Raw genomic sequence first — 22,627 nt, forward strand, 5'->3', positions numbered from 1 at the left:
ACTGGACATGCGCTGTGAGCTACAGACGAAGGGAAAAATCTACGAAGTGCGTACAGAATATCCTCAAGGAAGAGGACCACTTGGAAGACCAAGGCTATACTACTTCGATAAGATCAGAGGAGATATGAAAATCTCACACGTGATGAATTGGAAAATTAAATGCTGAGACAGAACTATCTGTCTGTGATGTCAGCAGCAAAGAGCTTGTGGAGCTTGCTAATAATAAGTAATCCTATCACCCATTTATACAGACACGAGCTGTGAAGGGAGGGCGACGGAGAGTAATGGGGTGATGCGGGCAGTGACGAAAAGGAATAGGCTGCATGGCTGGGGAAGGGGCCCGTTTGTGCTCTGCTGTAATGTTACTTAATGTACATTCAAGTAAATCATCACATGCACCATTTTATAGACCTCGTCTCATGCAGGTGATTGGAACATCCCAACTTGTTGCGCAAGAGAGTACCGTATTTACTCGAATCTCAGCCGCACTCAAATCTAAGCCACACCTGAAAAATGAGACTCGAAATCGACGGAGGGGGGAGGAGGGGGGGATCCCGAATCTAAGCCGCACCTGAAATTTGAGACTCAAAATTCAAGGGGAGAGAAGTTTTAGGCCGCACCTCCAAATCGAAACAAAGTTGGTCCATTGTAATATGAGACACAATTTAAGTTGAATGAATGACGATACAGCTACAGTACTTTGGTTCGAGTCGTAAGCTTAGCAGTTAAGGTTTACCAGATAACCACTGCTATGCGCCCGTCTGTATTTATACGGGTACCCTTCCTTTTTCACGTGCTACGCCTGGTTTGAATTGATTGCTTATTTTTCTTTGATCTGATACGTGCCGTTCTCTTTGTTATAGGTGTTTACGTCACTCTAAGCTGAAAATGCATTACTGTACTGTGTCATGCATTGTTTGTCGCACTCTGATAATGAGTGTTTACGGCCTGTCGCCGCTCGCAGCATGGCTTGCTATTGTGCACTCTACCGCCGCTTACAATTAAAAAAGAGAGAGAGAGAGAGAGAGAGAGAGAGAGAGAGAGAGAGAGAGAGAGAGAGATATCGTCTCATTAGCGAAACAATGGCAAGAGACTGCTATTTGTTGTCACTTACACTGCTGCTTTCTTTGATAATGATCAACAAGAAACAAATAATAGACTGCGTATGATAGAAGATGTTCTGAACGAGAGTTTAGCGAAAAATTTTCTCCGTTTGAAAATCTCTGCAGACACCTAGACACCTCTTTAGTACATTACATTCTGCACAGAAATTAGAGTCATCTTAGGTTTAAAAATCTAGTCAATTGCCGTGCTTCATTTCTGACTGTATCACTATTAGGCATAAGAATAATACGAATATAATCATGACAAGATATGTATATTCTTCCGCGTTTGCTGTTGTCTCACTCTAGTTTTGTAGTTTATTAGGCAAACAGAATTTAAATGAGATAGCAACAAACATGAAACAATACATGGCAAAATGTTTATACTCGTATTATTCTTATGGTGCACTGCATGTGGTTCACAATTCAAAAGTTCCTATTAGCGACCATCTTTTCTCACAGGTAGGAAAAAATTCAGAACGTAGAATTGGCCATATTGACAAACATCCCTAACAGTCTTGCCAGTCGGATTTTTGTAGTACATTGAAATGCCGATACATTCGAAGATGAACAATACGGAATTTGTATTTACTTCATTGGCTAAAGTACGAAAATGCAGTGGTCGAAACTGGGCGGAGAAAAAAAGCTCGTCTTCCACCCCCCCCCCTTTTTTTTTAATTTATTTACTGACGCAGAGGTTCTGGCGCCAGTATTTATCTTTGTGCCTGCAAAGCATGCCTGTGTAGTGCTACATATATTTGACGGCAGAAGTTAGTAGTGGCGGCACCTACCAACATTTTCCACAACTTCCGCTTACTTTGCACTAGATTTTAAGCCGCAGGCGATTTTTTTTGTTACGAAAACCGGAAAAAAAGTGTGGCTTAGATTCGAGTAAATATGGTAAGCCACTATGTTCATAACAATAACAATAATAAAGTTGTTAAATAATATTTGTATGTGGTTTTATTGTGGAAAAGAGGTGCCCAGCCACACATCTAAAAGCAGCCGTGGTCTGCTAGGATAAAAATTATCCCCTCAAGAGAAATTTATGCCCTTCAATGGAATGGAAAAAGAAGACGATTGTTGTAACTCTGCATGTGATTAAAAAGTAAGGGGAATTTTTGTTTTTCTTAAAGAATCTTTATTTATCCATCAATATCAACTTCATTCTCTTCAAAGCAATCCCTCTCTAATACAACACACTTGTGCCTGTTCTTTTCCCAATCTTGGAAGCACTTCGGGAACTCACTTTTTGTCCAGCTCCTTCAACAATTCTGTTTTTATCTCATCAATGGTGGCAAAACACTGTCCTTTTATACTTCTCTTCAGCCTCAGGACTACAAAGTGGTCACAAGGAACCACGTCCGGTGAATATGGTTGCTGAAGAGACAACATAAAACTTTTTCTTTTTTCTTTTCTTTTCTTTTCTTTTTTTTTTTTTTTTTTTTTGTAAAAAATCATGAACGAGCATTGAGGTGTGAGCAGGTGCATTATCACGATGCAATTTCCCAATTTCCAGCAGTGGTTTTGCCACAATTCTGGCCATTTTCTTCACATTGCTTTGTGCAAGCGGTGAATAACTTCAGGTAATATTCCTTATTGACCGTACGACCATAAGGCAAGCACTCATGACGTGCTATCCCATGTAATCAAAGACAACAGTGAGAATAACATTTAACTCCCCCCCCCCCCCCTAGTCTTGGCTCCGCAGGTAGTTTTCACTGGGACAATTGGGCCTCAGTTTTGACATCACACCAATATAACAGTGTTTCGTCACTTGTTGTAACCTTCTTTCCCAGTCTTGGCTCCGCAGGTAGTTTTCACTGGGACAATTGGGCCTCAGTTTTGACATCACACCAATATAACAGTGTTTCGTCACTTGTTGTAACCTTCTTTAGAAGTTCTGGATCATTGTCGACTTCATTCAACAATTCCTGAGTAATGTCTATGGAATGTCATTTGTAGTTGAAATTTAACAGTTTTAGAACAAACTTTGCTGCTACAAGTTTCATGTGCAAACATCTGAAAAAACTGCTTGGCAGGAGTCACAGGATATATGCCGACTTCACCTCTCTGATGGTGATTCTGCAATTTTCCACAAGCATTTTCTTTACTTCCTCCACAGTGCAGTCAGTAACTGATGTGCTAAGGCATCCCGGGTGTTTGTCATCATCATCTTCTCGACCCCCTCTGAAATCTTTATACCACTCGTAAACTCTTGTCATGCTCATAGTTGATCTGCCAAAAGCCACAGTCAATATTTTGAATGTGGTACTGCACTACATTCCATTTTTCATGCAAAATTTAATGCAAATTCTTTGCTCCGTCTTTTTCAAAAGTAAACATTCACCGAGCACTAGGAAACATGCATTCGACTGTCAACAACAAATGTCATATTCAAAACAGGTGAAAATGCGAACATATCTCAGGAGCATGTGTACCAACAAGATAAAAGAAATTTGAAAATCTGATGTCTGAAGCCAGTGAAATTAAAAAATTCCCATTACTTTTTGATCACATCTCGTATGCCAGTTTATCATCATCATTTTTTTTTTTAATAAAAAACTTCATCCCTGTGGTCGCCTTCAAATTTGTAACTGACAATAAGTAATTTGATGATGCCAGACAAATAAATGTGGAAATTTACTGAATTTGCTCTTTCTTTGAAGTCCAACACTTTGAATTTATGTCTGTGGAGCACAACCTGCAGTACTAGTATAAAATATATATATAAAGCGCACACACACACAAATGTGGATGCATGTGTGTGTGTGTGTGCGCGCTGGTGTATAATTGTCCTTTTTTCCCCCTAAGATAAGTCTTTCCGCCCCCGGGATTGGAATGACTCCTTACCCTCTCCCTTAAAACCCACATCCTTTCGCCTTTCCCTCTCCTTCCCTCTTTCCTGATGAAGCAACCGTTGGTTGCGAAAGCTTGAATTTTGTGTGTATGTTTGTGTGTCTATCGACCTGACAGCACTTTCGTTTGGTAAGTCACATCATCTTTGTTTTTAGATATATTTTTCCCACGTGGAATGTCCGCCCCCCCCCCCCCCTCTCTCTCTCTCTCTCTCTCTCTCTCTCTCTCTCTCTCTCTCTCTCTCTATATATATATATATATATATATATATATATATATATATAAAACAAAGATGAGGTGACTTACCGAACAAAAGCGCTGGCAGGTCGATAGATACACATAAACATACACACAAAATTCAAGCTTTCGCAACGAACTGTTGCCTCATCAGGAAAGAGGGAAGGAGAGGAAAGACAAAAGGATGTGGGTTTTAAGGGAGAGGGTAAGGAGTCATTCCAATCCCGGGAGTGGAAAGACTTACCTTAGGGGGAAATAAGGACGGGTATACACTTGCAAACACACACACATATGCATCCACACATATACAGACACAAGCCTAGTTGATGTGTAGGTGAAGGATTAGGTGGGTGAGGGTGACGGATTGTTCAGTTTGGAACTGGTATAGGGACTGATGGAAAGAAGGGTTGCAGCCAGAGATGGGAACTTTAAGTGTGAGGCCTTTGGGGGTTATGCCAAATGTCAGACAAGCCTGGGAAAATAAAATATGTGAGCGTAATCTGGCTAGGGTGAAGGCATGTTTGCGGAGGGAATGTAAATAAAACTTAATGGGGTCGTTGTGGGGATGTTGTGAGGGTGACATGGTATTGAAGGTGGAAAGTTTAACATGAGGTTGAAATGAAAATGAAAGATAAAAATATATGGGGAGAGATAAAGGTGAACTAGAAAGCAACTGGAGATCTGGTATGAGAAAAGGCAAAAAAGTGTTGGTTAAGTTGATCCTGTGGTGAACTTGGGTTGGTAGACAGCGATGTGCATAAAGGTTAGGTGGTTGTGTTGCCGCTAAAACACGTTAAAGGACGGAGAAATTCGGGAAAATTTCGAAAAAACGTATTAAAAGGAGTGGTGAAAGATTACGAAAATGGGGCTAAAAATTGTCTGACAAAGAAATAATGATGTTAAAACCTGTGGGGAGCGGCTAAAATGATCAGTGATGTGCGAAAAAAGGAAGTGGAAATAAAGTGAAAGTTATTAGAACTAGCCGAAATGGTTGTTTAATACGTGAAAGCAGCTGTTATTGAACTAGAAACGGTGGATTTCATAGCAGCGGTAGTGTTGAAAGCAGAAAATAAAATATTTTTTGTTATGGTTTGGAAGTGGGTTACGTATTATTGAGTATATATAGGCGGGATAAAATTGTATAGTAGATTACGGTGAAAAGCGGAAGGTGAATACAAAGTGAGACTACTGGAAAAAACAGAAAGAGAAAATAAAGAGAAAATAAGACGACAGGAAAGATTTCGAAATGCAACAGCGACAATAACAAACGTAATTGTTGGGTTCAAATTAATGATATGGTTATAATAGCGGGAAACATTCCACGTAGGAAAAATATATCTAAAAACAAAGATGATGTGACTTACCAAATGAAAGTGCTGGCAGGTCGACAGACACACAAACGAACACAAACATACACACAAAATTCAAGCTTTCGCAACAAACTGTTGCCTCATCAGGAAAGAGGGAAGGAGAGGGAAAGACAAAAGGATGTGGGTTTTAAGGGAGAGGGTAAGGAGTCATTCCAATCCCGGGAGCGGAAAGACTTACCTTAGGGGGAAAAAAGGACGGGTATACACACGCACACACACACACATATCCATCCACACATATACAGACACAAGCCTCACACTTAAAGTTCCCATCTCTGGCTGCAACCCTTCCTTCCATCAGTCCCTATACCAGTTCCAAACTGAACAATCCATTGCCCTCACCCACCTAATCCTTCACCTACACATCAACTCAGCCAATGAACACACCCGTCAACTCCTATCCTTAATAAAAGTCCTCAATCTTTCCTCTCCCACATCCACACCGGCTATTCAGAGCATCCTCCTACAGGCCAACCGCAAATTAGAGCAGCATGCCACCCTTAACCTCAAAAAACTATCCAATCTCCTGGTTTCCCACCTCTGGAAAGGCAACTCACTCACCCTTCACAACCTTTCCAGCAAACCTCAACCACCTCTCATTGCACACAAACCCAGTCTCTCCATCTACTCAATCTCCCACTTCCAGCTCCACTCCCTCCAAAACCTCAAAATCCCAATCAACACAATCTGGTACCACAACACCCTAATTCAGTAGTTAACCTTTCCTCCAAACCTCTCTCCCAATCAGAAACCTCTGTCCTATCCAAAGGCCTCACCTTCAGCCCCACTCCCAGATTCAACCAAACAGCCCTCGTCAAAGATTTATTGTCCTACACTCGTACTCTCTGCTGGAAGTATCACTTTGCCACGAAGAAAAATGATCCTAATCCTACCCCTAATGATCCAACTCCCCAAGACACTATCCAAATTGAACCCTGCCTGGAACAGTTCCGTCCTCCGTCACAGCGGGATCCACCTCCTCTTCCTCAAAATCACCCTCTCCAAACCTTCCAGGAATTTCTGACTTCCAGCCTTGCCTCTCAATCCTTCTTAAAAAACCTTAATCCTACTCCCAACATCACCACTGCTGAAGCTCAGGCTATCCGTGATCTGAAGGCTGACCGGTCCATCGTCATTCTTCCGGCAGACAAGGGTTCCACGACTGTGGTACTTGATCGTCGGGAGTATGTGGCTGAGGGACTGCGTCAGCTTTCAGACAACACCACATACAAAGTTTGCCAAGGTAATCCCATTCCTGATGTCCAGGCGGAGCTTCAAGGAATCCTCAGAACCTTAGGCCCCCTACAAAACCTTTCACCTGACTCCATCAACCTCCTGACCCCACCGACACCCCGCACCCCTACCTTCTACCTTCTTCCTAAAATTCACAAACCCAATCATCCCGGCCGCCCCATTGTAGCTGGTTACCAAGCCCCCACAGAACGTATCTCTGCCTACGAAGATCAACACCTTCAACCCATTACATGCAGTCTCCCATCCTTCAACAAAGACACCAACCACTTTCTCGAACGCCTGGAATCCTTACCCAGTCCGTTACCCCCAGAAACCATCCTTGTAACCATTGATGCCACTTCCTTATACACAAATATCCCGCACGTCCAGGGCCTCGCTGCGATGGAGCACTTCCTTTCACGCCGATCACCTGCCACCCTACCTAAAACCTCTTTCCTCATTACCTGACCCACAACTTCTTCACTTTTGAAGACCAGACATACCAACAATTAAAGGGAACAGCCATGGGTACCAGGATGGCCCCTTCGTACGCCAACCTATTCATGGGTCGCTTAGAGGAAGCCTTCTTGGTTACCCAGGCCTGCCAACCCAAAGTTTGGTACAGATTTATTGATGACATCTTCATGATCTATGCTTGTCTATCCTCTTTACCTCTACATAACTACCCTTCCTTACTGTAGTCAAGCCTTGGGTCTTCCTCTACAATTTTTACCCCCCCCTCACACTTCCCTAAATTAACAAACTGGCAATTTCTTGAAGCCTCAGGATGTGTACTATCACCTGATCTCTTCTTTTAATACAGTGGTATCACACAAATTATTTTCTCCCTAATCCAATTCAATACCTCTTCACTAGATATTCGAACTTCGCATCTATCTGTCAGCAGTATTCTCTAGCATAACACATCATTTCAAAAGCTTTCACGAGGGTGGTTCGAATAGAAATGGTAATTATTTTTTAATGCATTTATTGGTTAATCATTTACACAACTGAAACCTTCAGTTTTTCTCTACATAGCTTCCTGTACTTTTGCCAGAAATTTGGAAGCTCAAACTACCTCATTCGTAAAGAGTCTGAGAGCCCATAATATACCCATCGTGCACAGGTTTCTCAAGATCTAATGGTTTTTGAATACTTTCAAAAAAGACTTCCCAAATGTTAAATAGTAAGATACTTCCGTTTTCTACAAAAGCTTTTGTTGCTGTTGCCAGTCTACATTTTACAGCCTCTTTTCTTCTGCCATCATAATAAGTTGCGTTGCTACCCAAATAACAAAACTCGTCCACTACTTATAGTCTCTTATTTCCTAATCTGTCACCACCACCAGACGTAATCTGAGTACTTTCCGTTGATCTCGTTTTACTTTTGCTGATATCCATCTTAAAACGGTCTGTTCAACTGATCTCCCGAGTTCTTTGCCCTGTCTGACAGAATTACACTGTCATTGGAAAACCTTAAAATGTTTTTATTTCTTGTCCCTGAACTTTTTCTCTGGAATGTCTCATTGATTTCTTTTGCTGCTCATTCAATGCACACACTGAATATCAAATGGGATAGGCTCGGATCTTGTCTCACTACCTTCTTAACTCCTGCTTCCCTTCTGAGCCCTTCGCCTCTTATTCTGGTTTCTGCAGAAGTCATAGATTAACATTTTGCTTGCTTTGCTTTCTCACTGGTAACTTTAAAACATCAAACACCTTTTCAAAATCAAAATTGCTATAAATGTGGGCTTGTCTTTTAAGATAATTTGTAGTCACTTTTACCTCAAGTGTCCCCACATTTCTTTGGGACCCAAACCTGGTCTTCCCCCAATTTAGTTTTTACCAGCAGTTTCATTCTTCTGTAGATAATTCATTTTAGTACTTTGCAGTCATACCTTATGACTGACAGTTTGGCTATACTCACAGCAGTCCACACCTGCCATCTTTGGTATGGAGATTTCATGTTCTTCTTAAACTCTGGAGCTATTTTGTCTGTCTAAATCATTCATACCAAATGGAACAGTTTTGTCTAGGTTTATTCTCTAAAGAATCTCAATAATCCTGATGGAATGTCATCTACTAATAGTGGCTTGTTTCAAAGTAATGTCTGTCAGTACTGTGTCAATTTTTTCTCACAGTATTGCACCCCACATGTCCTCTTCATTCACTTTCACTGCTCTTTCCCGTATTATTAATTTCAAGCTTCCTTCTGTTACATAGCCCTCCTATCAGAGTGTCCCAGGAGAAATAGTCAATTATGAGGGATATGACTAACGATCATTTGCTTTTGGGTTCAAAATGAGCACTATGGGACTTAGAACTAATTAAACCTAACCAAACTAAGGACATCATACACATCCATGCCCGAGGCAGGATTCGAACCTGCGACCGTAGCAGTCGCGCAGTTCCAGACTGAAGCGCCTAGAACCGCTCAGCCACAAAGGTTGGCTCGTTCGCTTTTATCTTGTTCTGGTCCACACTATCACCTCTCAAAAAATGAACAGCAAACAGCTTACAGTAGAAGATATTTATTTGAAAGTATCAAAAATGAAGAAGTTATCATAGATATTAACCCTTTGAGTCTCAACGATTTAAAAAAAATTAATTTTAGAATTTTTCGTAAAACTGACCTTTATCATCAAAGTAAGCAATGAATACAAGAAGAAATTGGCAAAAACTAAACAATCAATTATTTTAAGGACATGGTTTCACTTTGGAACATAATTTGAAAACTTTTCACACGATTAACCTTTATCGTCATAGTAAACAACGAATAAAAGAAGAAATTGACAAAAAGAAAACAGTCAACTGTTTTAAAATTGTGGTTTCACTTTTGAACCGCTGGTACATACAGTTTTCAACCACACATCATTTCACATGTTATATCTGAAAGCAATTTCCCATTTTCCCTAGACACAATCTGACATCTCAAAACTTCTGTGACCTCGTAATGCCCAAAACAAATTCTAGTCCTAAATAACAAGAAAAATGGGATTAAAATTTTATAAATTTATATCAAAAGTTCATATTGCTCGATTGGTTTCATTTCCACACCATTCGTAATGTAAATACTAAAAACTCAAATTTATGTTACAATAAATTGCACTGTCAGTGTCCTCAATATGGCCATTATAAAAACATCACATAACCATCTCTTACAACCACATATTACAATATCTGCGCCAACTGTTAAGTAAATGGTGGTTTCAGGCAGAAAGCATTTGTACTCAAAAGGTTATAAGGTATGTATTTTGGAGCCCATGCTTCCTACACTTTCATGTTCTGAATGATTGTTCCTGTATTATCCTGCAATATTGATCATTTCTCCTAGGACATCTTGTATATTCCTTCCAGGATTCAACCTGATATTTGCTTAGTACTGGCTTGCTATCTGAACTCTTCATACGCACAGTTCTTTCTCTTTCCTCCATCTGTTTCTTTAATCCTATCTTGTTGAAAGTCGATTTATTAGGAATTGTGGTTGTAGTACAATTATATAGTTGATAATTTATACAGAAACTAGTCATAAGTATGGTTTAAAAAAGTTTATTTAAATCAAACCGTTATAAAACTTACATGGTGTGATTTAAGTAATTTTTTTAATCAAAACTTATGGCTGGTTACTGCTTAAATTTTAAGGCTTATAAGGTCTGATACTTGTCACTGGGCGCTTCTTCAATTATAAACCTTACAAAAGTTCTTTTTTTTTCGCTTTTTTTTTTTTAATTTTGCTATATAAAGCATCTGTATTTCCTATAGTCACGAATGCTTCTACACTTTCCAGCCCTCTTCCCCTGCCACTTTGCACTTTCTGTCCACTTTAGTATCAGTGCACGGAAAAATAATAAAAGAAATAAAAAGAATATAGCTTACATCTCCCTCCACATCAACATCTTGATCCTCCTCTTCCTCCACATTGAGATACACAACTTCCCCTTCAACTTGGACACCTACATCAGACGCCTCCTCACTGCATCGAGACCGAGACTTCCCCACTTCCTCTTTTGCGAACGCCCACTTCTGCAACAGATAAACAACACAAATTGAAACCTGCACTAAATATAATGCACACATATAAAACATGTGAGCAATATTTCATACATATAACCTCCTTCAGCACCACAAACAAAAACCTTATGATTCCTGTGCAATATGATTCTGCTCAATTCACCACTCTTTAATAGTCAAACATCAACAGCAGGCAATTGACTGACATTTGCTCAACTGCTTGTAACTGAAAGCTCTTGGTTTCTTGTTTTAGAAGCTGATTTTCATGTAACATTTAACATAAACATTTGGCTACAAAATTAAAACACATTTGTTTTCATGCAGCCATGTGTGTTCCTGACTTGTTGCATTGGGGGAGGCAAATTTATAGTGGTGACTGTCGTATGTGCTACGAAGTCATTCTGCCACATAACACAGCATCGACAGTGAAAATGTACAAGGGGCATTCAATAACCAATGCAACACATTTGTTTCCTCGGACAGTTTTGGCTGAAAAAATGCTGAATTTGTTGTGAGACATCGTCGAATATTCCTGCTTCAGGCCCTACAGTTTCATGAAGTTCTGAAAGGTGGCGGCACGAAACATGGGGGTCTGTTCCAAGTAGAGAGCTGTTGTTGAGTGTTGTCAGCTTCATTCAGCAACTCCTGAGCGATGACTAGGCAATTCTGTTTTTGGTCGAAATTCAACAATTCTGGAACAAACTTTGCTGGAACACGTTTATCACCAGCAACCTCTCTGATCATGATTCAGCGATTTTACAGAACCATTTTCTTAACTTCTTCCACACTGTCATCAGTAACTGACATGCCAGGCCACTGTCATCTTGATCACCTTCTCAGCCATCTTTGAAATGTTTATATCACTTGTGAACTCTTGTTTTACTCATAATAGATCCACCAAAAGCCACAGTCAACATTTCAAATGTGATACTGCACTTTGTTCCATTTTCCAGGCAAAATTTAATGCAAATTCTTCGACCCATCTTCTTCAAAAGTAAAAATTCGTCACATTCAGAAACACACATAACCTTTTCAACTGTGAATAGTAAACTAAATATTCTGAACAGCTGAAGATGCAGACATACATCAGGAACATATGTACCAACAAGATAAAAAGAAAATTTAGAAATTCGGATGTCTATTGTCCCTGAGATTAAAAGATTCCCTTTACTTTTTGATCACACCTCACACAAAAAGGTCACCTGCTGCCGAGTCCAATACGAACTGAGTGCTACCGAAAACTCTTTCTTGCACCAGCACTGCACTCTTGTCACTGGAGCTGCCACAGATCACAGACTATTCTGCTTCACAGAGTGGGCAAGACTCCAATTTCCACACTGAGTAACGAGGTGTCAATGTCTGACACCACCCTGCCATCTACACGTGGTTTCCACAGATATTGATGACAGCAGTCGGTGAACAGCCAATCAACTTTGCCATTTCCGTGATGCTCGTTCCCAGATACTGGGCCACAACAATGTGCCCTTTGTCAGAGTCGCTGGAACTGTTTCCCATTCGTCTCTGCTCAGCTTACATATTTTTCTTACTGCATAATGTGCTTGCCATCCCTAGAGTGGCGGAGAATGATGAGTTAATGCATCCACAGCAGTCAAAAGATTAATAATTTATGATTCATTTTGTTTTATTATGTTCACAGCACTTTTATTCTCATGTCAACACAGTTCAATTAACATATTATAAATGTAATTTGTACACAAACAGAACCAGCAATCTGTGAAGGGACTCTCATTTCCATTGAGATGTGCTGAACTGTGCAGATTATGACCTCTACCGTAATGTAACAATATATCAAATTTTAGAAATGACAATATTTTCCACCTGGATTGTTATTAAATGTATTTATTTACCATGCAACAGCAGTAATAATAGAAATTGCTCAAAGACCAATTCCATTCTAAAGGAAAACTCTGTATTCAAAAATTTGTGAAGGCCAATTATCTTAAGACAGTCTATAAATGACATGTTGTTGTTGTTGTTGTTGTTGTTGTGGTCTTCAGTCCTGAGACTGGTTTGATGCAGCTCTCCATGCTACTCTATCATGTGCAAGCTTCTTCATCTCCCAGTACCTACTGCAACCTACATCCTTCTGAATCTGTTTAGTGTATTCATCTCTTGGTCTCCCCCTACGATTTTTACCCTCCACACTGCCCTCCAATACTAAATTGGTGATCCCTTGATGCCTCAGAACATGTCCTACCAACCGATCCCTTCTTCTGGTCAAGTTGTGCCACAAACTCCTCTTCTCCCCAATCCTATTCAGTACCACCTCATTAGTTATGTGATCTACCCATCTAATCTTCAGCATTCTTCTGTAGCACCACATTTCGAAAGCTTCTATTCTCTTCTTGTCCAAAGTATTTACCGTCCATGTTTCACTTCCATACATGGCTACACTCCATACAAATACTTTCAGAAATGACATCCTGACACTTAAATCTATACTCGATGTTAACAAATTTCTCTTCTTCAGAAACGCTTTCCTTGCCATTGCCAGTCTACATTTTATATCCTCTCTACTTCGACCATCATCAGTTATTTTGCTCCCCAAATAGCAAAACTCCTTTACTACTTTAAGTGTCTCAATTCCTAATCTAATACCCTCAACATCACCCGACTTAATTCGACTACATTCCATTATCCTCGTTTTGCTTTTGTTGATGTTCATCTTATATCCTCCCTTCAAGACACCATCCATTCCGTTCAACTGCTCTTCCAAGTCCTTTGCTGTCTCTGACAGAATTACAATGTCATCGGCGAACCTCAAAGTTTTTATTTCTTCTCCATGGATTTTAATACCTACTCCAAATTTTTCTTTTGTTTCCTTTACTGCTTGCTCAATATACAGATTGAATAACATCGGGGAGAGGCTACAACCCTGTCTCACTCCCTTCCCAACCACTGCTTCCCTTTCATGTCCCTCGACTCTTATAACTGCCATCTGGTTTCTGTACAAATTGTAAATAGCCTTTCGCTCCCTGTATTTTACCCCTGCCACCTTTAGAATTTGAAAGAGAGTATTCCAGTCAACATTGTCAAAAGCTTTCTCTAAGTCTACAAATGCTAGAAACGTAGGTTTGCCTTTCCTTAATCTTTCTTCTAAGATAAGTCGTAAGGTCAGTATTGCCTCACGTGTTCCAGTGTTTCTACGGAATCCAAACTGATCTTCCCCGAGGTCGGCTTCTACTAGTTTTTCCATTCGTCTGTAAAGAATTCGTGTTAGTATTTTGCAGCTGTGGCTTATTAAACTGATTGTTCGGTAATTCTCACATCTGTCAACACTTGCTTTCTTTGGGATTGGAATTATTATATTCTTCTTGAAGTCTGAGGGTATTTCGCCTGTTTCATACATCTTGCTCACCAGATGGTAGAGTTTTGTCAGGACTGGCTCTCCCAAGGCCGTCAGTAGTACCAATGGAATGTTGTCTACTCCGGGGGCCTTGTTTCGACTCAGGTCTTTCAGTGCTCTGTCAAACTCTTCACGCAGTATTTTATCTCCCATTTCATCTTCATCTACATCCTCTTCCATTTCCATAATATTGTCCTCAAGTACATCGCCCTTGTATAGACCCTCTATATACTCCTTCCACCTTTCTGCCTTCCCTTCTTTGCTTAGAACTGGGTTTCCATCTGAGCTCTTGATGTTCATACAAGTGGTTCTCTTATCTCCAAAGGTCTCTTTAATTTTCCTGTAGGCAGTATCTATCTTACCCCTAGTGAGATAAGCCTCTACATCCTTACATTTGTCCTCTATCCATCCCTGCTTAGCCATTTTGCACTTCCCGTCGGTCTCATTTTTGAGACGTTTGTATCTCTCTTTGCCTGCTTCATTTACTGCATTTTTATATTTTCTCCTTTCATCAATTAAATTCAATATTTCTTCTGTTACCCAAGGATTTCTACTAGCCCTCGTCTTTTTACCTACTTGATCGTCTGCTGTCTTCACTACTTCATCCCTCAAAGCTACCCATTCTTCTTCTACTGTATTTATTTCCCCCATACCTGTCAATTGCTCCCTTATGCTCTCCCTGAATCTCTGAACAACCTCTGGTTCTTTCAGTTTATCCAGGTCCCATCTCCTTAAATTCCCACCTTTTTGCAGTTTCTTTAGTTTTAATCTACAGGTCATAACCAATAGATTGTGGTCAGAGTCCACATCTGCCCCTGGAAATGTCTTACAATTTAAAACCTGGTTCCTAAATCTCTGTCTTACCATTATATAATATATCTGATACCTTTTAGTATCTCCAGGGTTCTTCCATATATACAACCTTCTATCATGATTCTTAAACCAAGTGTTAGCTATGATTAAGTTGTGCTCTGTGCAAAATTCTACCAGGCGGCTTCCTCTTTCATTTCTTAGCCCCAGTCCGTATTCACCTACTACGTTTCCTTCTCTCCCTTTTCCTACACTCGAATTCCAGTCACCCATGACTATTAAATTTTCGTCTCCCTTCACTATCTGAATAATTTCTTTTATTTCATCATACATTTCTTCAATTTCTTCGTCATCTGCAGAGCTAGTTGGCATATAAACTTGTACTACTGTAGTAGGTGTGGGCTTCGTATCTATCTTGGCCACAATAATGCGTTCACTAAGCTGTTTGTTGTAGCTTACCCGCGTTCCTATTTTCCTATTCATTATTAAACCTACTCCTGCATTACCCCTATTTGACTTTGTGTTTATAACCCTGTAGTCACCTGACCAGAAGTCTTGTTCCTCCTGCCACCGAACTTCACTAATTCCCACTATATCTAACTTTAACCTATCCATTTTCCTTTTCAAATTTTCTAACCTACCTGCCCGATTAAGGGACTGGACATTCCACGCTCCGATCCGTAGAACGCCAGTTTTCTTTCTCCTGATAACGACATCCTCTTGAGTAGTCCCCGCCCGGAGATCCGAATGGGGGACTATTTTACCTCCGGAATATTTTACCCAAGAGGACGCCATCATCATTTAATCATACAGTAAAGCTGCATGCCCTCGGGAAAAATTACGGCCGTAGTTTCCCCTTGCTTTCAGCCGTTCGCAGTACCAGCACAGCAAGGCCGTTTTGGTTATTGTTACAAGGCCAGATCAGTCAATCATCCAGACTGTTGCCCTTGCAACTACTGAAAAGGCTGCTGCCCCTCTTCAGGAACCACACGTTTGTCTGGCCTCTCGACAGATACCCCTCCGTTGTGGTTGTACCTACGGTACGGCTATCTGTATCGCTGAGGCACGCAAGCCTCCCCACCAACATAAAATTACTGTAAGAATCTGCAATCATTGTGATTAGTCAGTAATTGCATGTCTCAACTACTTTTTTTTTTTTTTTTAAGTATATGCCTTAACATATTTCAGCCGCAGGAATGCTCAGAGTCACATTTAAAATCTCAATACACTGCATCTTGCCCATTCTCACATACACTTGTTGACTAGTCTGTGGTCCTGTACCTAAATCACAATAGCAAAGCTGTTTACAAGACTGCTACCACAGAAATAACCACTCAGAGAATGTGCTCAGTCACGCCTTCAGTTCCATTCACCGCTGGAAAATTGTTCTGCTACTGCAGTTTCTAGCAAGTTGGAGATGACACTTCTGGCCAATAACGAATGACCTAACAGTTGTGATCTATTACATTGTGTGCTTTCTTTCCCTGTGTGGTGAGTTTATTTTGTGCTACAGAATGTCTAAAGCTTGAAACGGAAATGTGCTGATAAGTGTGGTTGCTAAATGGTCTGTCCAGCAAACTGCTTGCCTCACATTTTGCATGGTCAGAGGTGCGGGTGTGGACAGTGAGGGAATATTTTGATAATGGAGGAGACTGTGGTGCAAATTTCCTGCTTATATGACAGTAGAAAGAACAGTAAATATTTTGAAGACTCATACAAACACTGTTGCAAAAGTATGTAATGAAAAATACTGTGCAAAACAGGGAGTAGATGGTTCATCTAAATTACGAACAGCCAGTAAAAATAGGAGGGCAAAACAATGAGTAACAGATGGGACTCATTCCAACAAAATGCTGTCCATCGCCACATGAATGGAGGAAAGAACATCCAACTATAAAAAAAAAAAAAAAACAGTATGCCACTCTTTGCAAAGTAGAATTATTCAGTGGCAGTAAGATTTCTTCGTTCTCAGTTGACAGAGCCCTCCCATTTCAGATACAAAAAAATTAGTGGATGCAAAATTGCAATGGTGAGAAGTGATATCGTTGCATCACGTTCTCCATTTTCACGAGACATTGTTAATCATCTGAAGAGATTGTGTGGTCCTCACTTCCATAAGTAATCTCATCTCATTACTAAGAAATCCCTTCTGCACTAGTATGATGTACTACATGAACACTACAGTTCCTATTATTTTAATGTTGTTAGTGAAGAATTGTGATCCATTTGAGCACCGTTTTCATATCCAATATGCTAATTATACATAGCTCATAATGATTATCAAACAGACACTTACATCCTCTTGCTGGTGACAAAAGATGCAAATAATAGGAAGAAAGGTATTATTTTATGTCGAGAAGTGCAATCGTTAACGATACGACAAACCTGTATTCCGTGCTCAACTGTGCTTTGCTGTCCCTTCCATATTTCACTGTCAATCATTTTGTTAATCTGATGCAGGTATAGTGTAAACAAGAATGATTTTAAATGTGATTCTGAGGATGACTGTGGCCGAAACATGTTAAAGTGTATAATTTAAAAAAATAAAATATAAATAGCTATCCAGGTGGACAATTATATTGGCTATTTTTAAGTGTTATACCACTTCCATACTCACTACCCTGTGTCTATGCATACTCATTCCTTTTAAGAGGGCACCGACCTCACATGTGAAATGTGTTGACAGAACTGACACAAAGATGGTACAACATTTAGCTGAGAGCACTGTCAATTGTGGAAGAGGAAACTTAGCAGTTAAAGGATGTATCTAGAATAATTATTGGACTATGTACATCATCAACCAGAAGCAGTATTGGGAAATCAATTTACAAAAACATAGTGGATGCCTCACCTCTGCTATAACTCGCTGAATGGCTTCTCTGGAATCCAACAGCTCGTCTCTTAAGACTATGCAGTCAAATTCCTGCAACAGAATCATTATATATACCCTCAGCACAATGAAAAAACTCTCTCTCTCTCTCTCTCTCTCTCTCTCTCTCTCTCTCTCTCACACACACACACACACAAGTATTTGTCTATTATAGATATCAATGAAAGGGACAAATAGAGTACAATGAAACAAGCCTATAATCCTAACAAATATAAATCCAGAAAGAATACAAAATATGCACAAGTGCAGTCATGCCAATGTTACAACATCGTTAATGTATGGATAGTTTTCCTTGGGTTGAAAGGATGTGCATGTGGTCTTTGCAGGATACTTTCATGTGGCTGTTCGTTAACAAGTAGCACGAATCTTCAATATGTGTATCGGCCATGGGTCACCAATACTGTAGCCCACCAGGTGTGCAAAAATTTATTCTCTTCCACGTGGTCCTATAATGACAGTTCATTAAAATACTTAAATGCAGTAACATATGGCCTACATCATCTGTGGGAGAACCAGAGAAATTCAATTTTATTTTACTCCGCTACCACTTGTGTGTTGTGCATAGAAGAATGATTTTCTTTTTCATCTCTTTCCATGTAATTTATGGCTGGAAGAAATGCAATAGCTCTGTCATTTTGGTAACTGCCAGTGCTGTTTCGGTTGTATTCTCGACCGTAGTTTCCGTAGTTGTGAGAACTCATGATACAGTGGGATAAGTTGTAATGCAACTATTTTTCATTAAACACGTGCAGCAAAACACCAACACAAGGAATGTGCGCCATCTTGTCCAATTTTCCGATAGTCAAAATTTCTTACAAACACATCAAACAGCACTGTACAATATCAAATATTTGGCAAAAATAGTAAAATCTGATAAAGAATTTGCTTGTGTATGGGGACCTTAATGGCTTCCAGTGGTAACAAAATATGCTTTTTCAATGGTTCCTACAGCTATTTACAAAATTTAAAATTCCGTCAATCGACTTATAAATAGATATAATCTTATGTTGAAGGTTTAATAAGGTAAGACAAGTATTACAGTTAGAGCCATTGTATACATAAATGCAAATCACCCGACCACATTCATGCAGTATTTGAAAATGTGGACACAGCAACTTCCAACAAACTTAACACACAATTCCAAACCTTTATAAAACTTATTCTCATTGACACCTTTCACAAAATGATGAATGGAAAAAAGTTCATCGATTATTACATTTTTGCTATTCATGCAGTAAAACCTCAGCACCAGGAATGATGTTTTAATTTATTGGTTCTTTACTACTAACTCTATTTGCAACAAAACTGCAGACAGTACCCATGTATACCACCAGATGTACCTGCAAAATTATATCACTTAATGACAAACAGTTTGGCAGAAATAACGTCGAAAACCTGCTTTTGCTTAAGACAGATCGCAGATTCTCTGTATGTCCATTTTTTAGAGTTGGTTGCGTGGCTCAAATGTTTGATACAGGATGTGAAACTAAACACCTTTCAGCCGTCTAGTTTCCAAACTTATTTTATTTGGCTATCAGTTCAGCGTTTTACTAAGCCATCTTCAGGCCCTGTGTACAGACAACAATGGTAGCAATATGAAATAAATAAAAAAGGGGCATAGTGCAAGTCTTATATACGGTGGTAATATGTACGAGGGCTTTTCAGTAAAGAATGATTATAATTTTTTTTTTGACAACAAAAATAATTTTGATGGTCTTTCGCGAAGTGGTCTTCCATGAAAGCGATGCATGTGTCCCAGTGTTTCTGCCAGTCTTCAAATACATGCTGGAAACCATTTTTTGAGAGGTCCTTCAAAATCACCGCCACAACCTTCACCACTGTTTCTGATGATTGATAATGCCACCCCACGAGGGCATTTCTTCATGTTAGAGAATAGAAAAAAGTCACATGGGGCTAAATCCGGACTACAGGGAGTGTGAGGGATGGACTTCACGTTGATTTTTGCAAAATATTCAGCAACAACATTGGCAATATGCGGCCGCGCATTATTGTGGTGCAGCATCCAGCCTGCTTCATGGAAATGTCATCTTTTGCGCCTGATATACACTTCCAATGTTTTCAGGACATCCCTGTAGTATTGTCCACTTACTGATGTGTCTGCAGGTAGAACATGCTGATAAACCATTCCATGAACATCAAAGAATGAGATGACCACAACTTTCCCAGCAGAAGCAACCACTTTTGCTTTTATGGGGGTACATCAAACTTTAACTGCACGCAGACCTGCACGCAGACCTGCACGCAAATGTCCTTTTGTTCGGGAATCAACAGTCTTGGAACCCATCACACACAAACACGTGTCATGTGTAATTTTTCTGTCACCAACATGTGGATGGCACCCAATGAAATGTTCAGTATTTCAGAAAGTGATCTTATTCATCGATCCTCTCTCACAATGACAGCAGCTGTGTTGTTTTCTTCTGTAAGAGCAGTAACTGGAGCACCGTGTCCACCTTCCTTTGAAATTGATTGTCTCCCCTCTTTAAACATTTTAAACCACCTTTTAGCTGTGCTGTAGGGAAGAACAAACCTCCATAGGCCTCCTGTAACATTATATAGGCCTCAGCTGAAGATTTGTTGAGACGAAAGCAGAATTTCAAAGCCGCATATTGGTCCTCACGTGTTACCTCCGTTGCAGTGGAGGCGATACTGAACATCTGACATTGCCTGCTTCTCACAGGCAGGAACCAGCAGTCCCAACAACGAAACTACTATGGCGTGTTTGTTGCACATTAAGCTAATAGAATATCATATGATTAAATTTTAGTGGGAAAAATTATGACCACAAAAAAATTATGATCATTCTTTATTGAACAGCCCTCATAACAACATAACAATACCAACCAGTACAGGAAGTTACACATAGTTACAGGTAAATTAAGGACTAAAGAAACAGAACAGTGCACACTGTATTAACTTAAACTAGTGAGCAAAGTATATACATCATATAATTGTAAAAAAGGAACCTAATAAACGAAGGTCAATATTTCATATTATGCATAGATAACATAGTACAATGCTACCGCAATGCCCCTGAAAAAACTGGAGTAAAATAATGTAGTCATATATTGATAAGTAAAGTGTGAACATTAAACATTTGATTACATGCTCTCATATACTAGTAAAACTTATACCACTCACTGGAGGTCAACCCCAAAACTATATGTATCATCATTTTCCATATACTACTAATAACTAATAAAAGGAGAATATAAAATACATCAGTGCAATTTATCAATCACAAACACATAAGATGCAATTATAAAACATTTCTAGTGAATCAAATTGTGACTCTAAAGTAATGTACCGTAACAAATTCCTAATAAGTCGTACGTATTGAAATATGGCAAAGACAAAATCAACATTATCATGAAAGTGGTACGTCTGCCAGCAAGCAGGTGTGTGGCTAGGTGATATACTAAACCATAAGCTATGGAATAAGCCTAAAAGAAAGCTACTGTGATGCATATGTAGTGTATTAGAAAGACACTCATATACAATCAGAACAACCAAAGGCGCTTACCTCTCTACCAGGTAGCCCTTAAGCACAGGAAGAGAACAGATAGTATGACCTACGACAGAAAAACCACCAAAGCACTTTGTTGGCGTATACTATACAATGTGTAATATGTCAGTTAGAACCTTTACGATTAGACAGTTAATTGATATCGAGGAATATACCGGAACACTGTCTCGGGTATTATCAAGGCAACTGAGGTTCAGGTGAGTGACCTGAATAAACACCAATTTCAACTAATAAAATTACTATTCGCTCGAAAACTAACACTCGTCATGTAACTTGAAGGAGGAAAGAACTCACTCACAACACTAACATCATCATGCCAACCAATGTAGTGTTGCAACCATTGTGGTTACATGTCGAAGAATGACAGTAAGCAAGGAAGTACATTAAGGCAATGTTAACCTACATCACACAGGACTTGTGAAAAAACTAGGAAGCTACAAAAAGCTAACGACACCTGTATCATTTGAAGAACAGCAACTGCACAGTTGTAGTGCAGCCTAGAAAAGTGACATTACGAAATAAGTAATGAATATGTGTTATGAAAAATTTCTGTGCATGTTGAAGATCAGTAAAAACCAATACTGTGTGCCATTACATGTTTATTGTACAAAATTGTTAGCGAGAAGTACAAAGGTCACAAACACAATTGTGTGTTCCTCACTGAGTGGTGTCTCATAAGTACAATATACATGGAAGTGTTGCACTCAGCACTGAGTCATAACCAGGAAACTATGTTATGTATTTTAATACGCAGGCAAACACAAATGTAAAGTGGAACCCCATTTTAATTGAAAATAACAAAATGATCAGACATTCAATACTTCCAGTCTGTCATACATTACGGTACCGTATTTACTTGAATCTAAGCCGTACTCGAATCTAAGCCGCACCTGAAAAATGAGACTCGAAATCAAGGAAAAAAATTTTCCCGAATCTAAGCCGCACCTGAAATTTGAGACTCAAAATTGAAGGGGAGAGAAAAGTTTTAGGCCGCACCTCCAAATCGAAACAAATTTAGTCCATTGTAATATGAAACAGAATTTAGGTCGAATGAATGACGATACAGCTACAGTAGTTTGGTTCGAGTCGTAAGCTCAGCAGTTAAGCTTTACCAGGTAGCCATTGCTATGCGTCAGTATTTATACGGGTCTGTATTTATACGGGTACCTTTACTTTTTCGTGTGCTTCGTCTGGTTTGAAT

General features: G+C 39.6%; 1 protein-coding gene across 3 annotated transcripts in view; it reads right to left on the minus strand.

Annotated features, from left to right (window-relative positions):
• LOC124720031 (zinc finger protein 93-like) overlaps positions 1-22,627 on the minus strand; it is a 71,387-nt gene that overhangs the window by 28,678 nt on the left and 20,082 nt on the right. For all 3 annotated transcript variants that reach the window (XR_007006042.1, XR_007006041.1, XM_047245281.1), the window contains exons 3-4: positions 17,841-17,912; positions 10,678-10,824 (exon numbers count right to left, since the gene is read on the minus strand). Coding sequence is in view for 1 of the 3 variants with exons in the window: in XM_047245281.1 (XP_047101237.1) it covers positions 10,678-10,824; positions 17,841-17,912 (219 nt within the window). In the remaining 2 variants the exon portion in view is untranslated. The remainder of the gene's footprint in view (positions 1-10,677; positions 10,825-17,840; positions 17,913-22,627) is intronic.

This window comes from Schistocerca piceifrons, chromosome 11, assembly GCF_021461385.2.
Source record: "Schistocerca piceifrons isolate TAMUIC-IGC-003096 chromosome 11, iqSchPice1.1, whole genome shotgun sequence".
Classification (NCBI taxonomy): domain Eukaryota; kingdom Metazoa; phylum Arthropoda; class Insecta; order Orthoptera; family Acrididae; genus Schistocerca; species Schistocerca piceifrons.